Genomic DNA, 6,753 nt, shown 5'->3' on the forward strand with positions numbered 1-6,753 from the left:
ATCCTACTTGGTCTTGTAAGCTTAGGTCTCCATGGTGATTGGAGATTGACTCAACTCACAATAGCGGTGTCTGGACTTTTGTTAATTCCTTCCTGTTGGTAAGTTTGCAATTCAAAACATTTCCTTTCTATAACACCATCTGAAAACAGTGTAAAGAATTTTACTAAGAACTGCTTAAAAACATTGTAGTAATTTCTAAATATCGTCGCGTCAGTGGAAGAAAGTCGTATCTGCTATACAATTTATATATCAGATAAAATATACTTGCACTGACGCGACCATATCTGGCAAAAGCTGGTGTATGAACATAATATGAATTCCAGGTTGAGCTTTCGATCTTCCATTAATACCAGCATGAAACACGATTACACTGTTCTTAAAGCTTTTCTGCCAATGTGGTCTCTTGCCAATAGGTTCATGCATGAGTCAGCAAGATGGTTAACGCAAAAAGGATATAAAGAACAAGCCAAGAATATTACTTTTAAAACTGCTAAAATGAACAACTTTGTTTGTGAAGAAGGTAAATTTCCAGACATCAGTAAAGGTGATGTTAATGATAGTGAATTAATTGATAAGGTAAAGCCATTATTTATTTTATTTACATTAACACAGTTTAAATTCAATAACTTTGCATATTTTGAAAGTAAATTGCCTCTAGAAGTTTATATAAGTGATTGATGGCATTATATTCTTTCAAATATTATCATCTCGTTACAGGAAACTGACGAGAAACTCAAACTGCAGCACATCACACATACATACATACATACATACATACATACATACATACATACATACATACATACATACATCATACATACATACATACATACATACATACATACATACATACATACATACACACACACGCATACACACATACATACATACATACATACATACATACATACATACATACATACATACATACATACACATACATACATACATACATACATACATACATACATACAGCTGAGCAGAAAGAAAGAAAGAAAGAAAGAAAGAAAGAAAGAAAGAAAGAAAGAAAGAAAGAAAGAAAGAAAGAAAGAAAGAAAGAAAGAAAGAAAGAAAGAAAGAAAGAAAGAAAGAAAGAAAGAAATGTAATACTATAATTTTCATCTTTTACAGGAGAATGACATTGTCCACTATACACTCGCAGATATATTTAGAACACCTGGCCTTAGAGTAAATGCACTGATCTTGGCCTTCAATCAGTAAGAATCATTATATTGTATTGTTCTTTCCACCTCTTTAACTCTGTCTGTATGTCCGAGTTTTTTTTTATTTCCTATCTCTTTTATTTCAATCTCTGTGTTCTCTTTGTGTGTCTCTGTCTGTCTATATGTATGTCTCTGTCAGTCTGTCTGTCTGACTGTCTGTCTGTCTGTCTGTCTGTCTGTCTGTTTGTTTGTCTGTCTAATCTATCTAGTCTGCCTCTATGAATGGTTAGCATGATTCCCATAAAGTTATACTTTGACACTTGTTTGTCACGCCTTTACTATTTTAAGGTCAACTCACTGTCATAGAGAGTATTTTAACATATGCCATCACCATCTGATTTAACAACATCACCAACGATGAGTTGAATGTACTTTAGAGAGTCGTTCGGAGAGCATAGAGAATCATCGGTACAAAATTACCATCCTCACAATCAATATATCATTCCAGATCCATTCGCAAAGCTACATCCATCATTAAGGATTCCATTCATCCGGCACATTCATTTTCTGAACTGTTACCCTCGGATAGGCGGTGCAGGTGTATCATAACGAAATCAGAACGTCTTAGGAAGAGCTTTTATCCATCTGCGATCCGCATTACAAATCAGTCCTAGGATATTTTACCATTTCTTTTAGTGTTATGTTTGTCTCAGCATTGTATCTTTTTAGCATCGTGTGTGTTTCGAATCTTTTGATGTGTTACATCAATTTTATCTTTAGCTTTTCTTTTCACTTGCATTATCTGTGCTATGTTTTATTCAATTGTTGTTTTTTCTAATCTTTAGTTTTCATTTTTATCCACCTCTTTAGGAGTGCAAGTGGAAAGCCAATTTCCAATGCATTTTATGCAAATGGCAATAAAGTTATATTATAACATTATCAATTCTCTGAACATAGTTAACATCGTTTTGAATAGTGAGTAACTGCAATGTTATTCTGTCACGTTTGGCTTTACCTAGGTTCGCTTTAACCATTGTGTATGCAGGTCTGTCACTCAATGTTGACTATTTTTCTACAAAACCAAACGTTGTATATGGTTTAATGTGGTCTGGAGAAATTCTGAGTGATATCCTCGCATTATGGTTGATGTGGTTTGTTCCACGTAGATGGTTACTATTTACTACTATGAATATATGTGGTATTGCTCTTATATCAGCAGGATTTACAGGTAACCATGTAACAATTTGAAACTCCTTTACTTTCCCACAGTAACATTACACTCCGTCGATCATAATCAACAGGTGATCTGATACGCCTTTTTAATAGACGCACTATATTTGGTGTCTGTGTCATCAATGATTATCATGAATAATGATGATAATGTATAATTACTTAGTACTTACTAATCAATGGAAACTTCAGCTGTCGTCACTAGGCCTCTCATTGGCCATCATTTCCCGCCTTTAGGCCAACTTCAGTTACTGTATATCAAAGTCATCCATCTTATTGGAAGGCCTATAAATTGCAATTTATGAAATGCATGCCTAACGCTTCAAATTCTAGATAACATGGTACGTACATGAACCATAGCTTAGCGCACATGTTTTCAAAACGCAGTTCTCAAAAGCTTATTGACGTACTTATTATTTTCAATGTCATTTGCACAATTAAATGATTTTTTTTAATTAGATTGTATCTAAAGTTTACAATTTCATATTATTTTAATGGTGCATTGAAGTGTTTTTGCTGATTTAATTATTGATTCTAATCAGTCGTTTGCATAACCAATGATTTTTAAATTAGTCTATATCTAGAATGCACAGTTCAAATTTCATATAATTTGGTACATGTATTGATGGTAATAAGGCGCACGTGTTTGATATAATATGCTGATGTAGTTTTAAACCTGTATGATTCATATGTTTAAGTAATAATTTCATCAGTAATTAAGTTGCGAGCTTCAAATATAATATAGTTTGGAAAAATATTTTTTTTCCAAGTTAGGGGTGTGACATATGTGATAGCTATAGTTCTAGCATTGAAGGAACAAAACAGAAAGCTTTGTCTGAGCCTAGTATTATGTAGTTTTTAATTGTAACAAATACTTAATCATTTTCGATAATTGGGCAATGCAAGCTTTAAATTTCAGATAGTTTGGGGCATGCATACCTGATAACAAGGTGCGCGTGTCCTTTACAACCTGTTGATGTAGCTTATAATCTTAATGACTCATTTGCATAATGAATGATTTTCGGTAATTAGGCAATATCTTAAGTATACAAGCTTTAGATTTCATATAGTGTGGTATTGTTAATCTGCCAATTGAGGGATGCATCATGTAAGATAGTTATAGCTTTTATAGCTACAGCTAATAATTTTGCTTTCCAACAATTAATGTGTGCAGGAACAAAAATCTAATGGTTGTGCCCTTACAAAAGGAATTCATTTTACATCCGACTGTATATAGTTTAGCACTCTACTGTAAATAGGACAAATACTAATGAATATTCCATCTGAAAAATGATGATGACGAAGACGACGACGACGACGATGACGACGACGATAATGATTGATCATCACTTTTGTCTTATGTTAGGGCTGGAAATTGCCTCAATTATATTAATAGTACTGGCAAAGTGTGCGGTGGCCATGGCTTTTGATGTATCAACTACATGTGCAGTTGAAATCTTTCCAACTCCTTTAAGGTATGTGCAATTTTCAGGTTTTTGGATTGAACCTATTTCACCTTACAAAAATAAACATATAGGCAGACAAACAGACAGAGGAGGAAGAGACGGGGAGGGTGATGGGCAGAAAAATGGCCATTAACAGAATGAGACTTGCATAAGGAGAGAGACTGCAAGATAGAGACAAACATAGACACACAAGCGAAGACTCGTAAAGATTAACAAATCTTCACAGAATCAGGGTCCCTGCAATGTGTAAACACTAGCATGTGTCTGTGATAGGCAGGAATTGGCTTGATTTTGATAATTAACCCTGAAGGTCAAGGTCAAAGTCTCCAAAGACAGCGGTAGACACTAGAAAGGAGTCTCTATGTATTACGGTTTTTAAGTTATGCAGTAAATAATAATTTTTAACTACAAATATGACCCCTATGTGGTCATATTTGCATATATCAAAAAACAAATTGACTTGCATAGGTCCCATATATGTCACCTTTGTATTAGGTTTGAAAGGGGCCCTATGTCTGTTGGGAAGCTTGTAATGTAGCTATTAACACTCGTGGGTAATTTGCATAATTAATGATTTTCAGCATAAAATTTGGCGCACACACCAAGAATGACAACTCGCATATCGTATAAAGTTGTTGATATAGTACTAGTTTTAATGTTTTATTTGCGTAATTAACGATTTTCGGTAATTTAGCTATATCTTTACAACGCAAGCTTCAAATTCCATAGCACTTGGTACACTCATCAAGAATGACAGATCACATATATCCTATAAAATTTGTTGATGTAGCTGTTAGTTTTAATGCTTTATTTGCATAATTGATGATATTCGGTAATGTGGCTACACCTTACAAATGCAAGCTTCAATTTCAATAGAACTTGGTACATGAAGTGATGAAAAAAGCACGAGTTTGATATAGTTTGCTAACACAATTTGTAAATATTCTTGTTTTAATGTAATTTGCATAATTAATGAGGTTCAGTAATTAGACAAAACAGACAGAATACAAACTTACACTTTCGTAAAGTTTGGTACGTGCATTGATAATAACAAAGTGCACGTGTCCTATAAAGCTAATTTAAATCGATCTTAAATCTTAATGATTCATTTGCATGATTAATGATTTCCGGTAGACTTCAAATTTCAAAGTTTGATATGATTAATTTACCAATTCAGGGGTACATCATGATAGCTATTGTTCAGAATTTTGTATTCCAACAATTACTGTATGCAGGTAGGACCTTGTTCTTCCAGAAGAGATTAAGTTTACATCTGGGTTTGATATATTTCAGGAATATTGGATATGGCTTTGTCAACTTCATTTGCTACTGTGGTGGCATAATAGCGCCATATATTGTACTTTTGGTCAATATCTCTCCTAGTTTGCCATACGTCATCATGAGTAGTTTTACTGTGATATCTGGATTTTCAATTCTTCTTCTACCAGAAACCCTAAATGTACCGTTACCTGAAACTTTGGACGACGTACAGGGTACTTACCTGTGAGTATTGCTAAACACAAATGTAAATTATACAGATTACAGTATATGGTGGCAGAGTGTGGAATTCGGAAATACATTACTATTTAATACGATATATTGCTTCCAGAATGATGCCAAGTGTTAAAGACAGATGCTTATCAACACTAAACATTTTCGATTTCATGCAAAACGTCATATGGCTTATACTAAATAATGAAATATCCTTAACTTTGGCATCTTTCTTTTTTGTAGCTCTAACTGGATGAAGTCTAAAGGCAAGATTGTAAAATCAAAAGAAGAACACATTGCACTACTTGAAGATGGTGTTAATCGTTAGAATTAAGAATAAGTTACTTGTGAATTTGATCTCAAAGAATTATTGTATACCTCATAATTTGGCCAACTAATTACTGTTTAATTATATGGTTCATGGTGATGCTGTATCTCTCTCACAACGTTTCTCTCCAACGCTTATGATCTCCCTAAAATGTTCAAGGTAAAAGCTTTCTTAGCTAAGTATCGTCAAGGGAAGATTAGAACTATGAGATTTCTCCTTGGGAAGCCCCACATTTAAAGTTACACAGGGAACCTTGTACATCCTATAGCACTAGGATGTACACATCTTAGTACTGGGATGTGGTCACATCCCAGTGCTAGGAAGAAGAGCACAGCTATGTACCAGCTGTGTGCCTCACAGCCCTGTTACACGGTATATTGTTTCACTGCCCTGGTACATGGGAGTGAAAAATATGCCTGATGCATAGATATGGAATACCGCCTCTGTGCCACGACTGTTTTTCACATCCCAGTACCATAGCTGTTTATTGCACACCTAGCCCACAGTTGTACAGATACATGTAACAGCTATGGTGGAATAACACCCTGTAGCAACCCTTTTGTTCATATCCGACTAGCATTGCTCACACATCTGGTACATGCCTGTGGGAAATACTGTAGTTACAGCAATGTTGACATAGCTGGTACATGGCTATGGAAAAGAAACTTATAACTATGCTCGTATAGCTGGTACATGGCTGCATTGCTTTTTCACGTCCATGTTACATTGATGTTGACATACCAGTTACACAACTGCCAAATCTAAGCATGTTACACCTAATGTGTTGTTACAGAGATATTGTACAGATAGCTGGTACAGCCCCAGTGGTTCCACTGAGCTGGTACAGCTATGTGCACAACCCTGTCTTAGGTATGTGAATGTCACAGGTGTGTGCAAGGTTCCCTGTATCACCTACACTCACTATGTCTAGTCAAAGTCGTTCCTCTAGCACAGAAATTGTGCTACCCCTGACAGCGGCCATATAAACGTGAAGTCATTATCGCAATCCCCACATGATTTTAGTTTTAAGTACAGCTGTACGAATTGAATGTTAATGAGCAATTTTATGAAGGAT

At 35.0% G+C, this 6,753-nt stretch overlaps 1 protein-coding gene across 1 annotated transcript; it reads left to right on the plus strand.

Annotated features, from left to right (window-relative positions):
- Nucleotides 1–354: 354 nt before the first annotated feature.
- LOC144444941 (organic cation transporter protein-like) lies at nucleotides 355–5,678 on the plus strand. Its single transcript, XM_078134493.1, has 6 exons — nucleotides 355–576; nucleotides 1,132–1,217; nucleotides 2,330–2,391; nucleotides 3,760–3,868; nucleotides 5,153–5,362; nucleotides 5,594–5,678. Exons 1-6 carry the CDS (start codon nucleotides 355–357, stop codon nucleotides 5,676–5,678), a joined length of 774 nt encoding a protein of 257 aa, XP_077990619.1.
- Nucleotides 5,679–6,753: the final 1,075 nt, after the last annotated feature.

The sequence above is a fragment of the Glandiceps talaboti genome, chromosome 13 (assembly GCF_964340395.1).
Source record: "Glandiceps talaboti chromosome 13, keGlaTala1.1, whole genome shotgun sequence".
NCBI classification, from domain to species: Eukaryota; Metazoa; Hemichordata; class Enteropneusta; family Spengelidae; genus Glandiceps; species Glandiceps talaboti.

Excerpts from the sequence above, each read along its gene's own strand:
- LOC144444941 (XM_078134493.1), top strand. The coding sequence starts at position 355 with ATGAAACACGATTACACTGTTCTTAAAGCTTTTCTGCCAATGTGGTCT. Across the intron at positions 1,218-2,329 it reads CTGATCTTGGCCTTCAATCA|ATGGTTACTATTTACTACTA; the intron begins GTAAGAATCATT and ends TGTTCCACGTAG. Across the intron at positions 5,363-5,593 it reads GACGTACAGGGTACTTACCT|CTCTAACTGGATGAAGTCTA; the intron begins GTGAGTATTGCT and ends TCTTTTTTGTAG.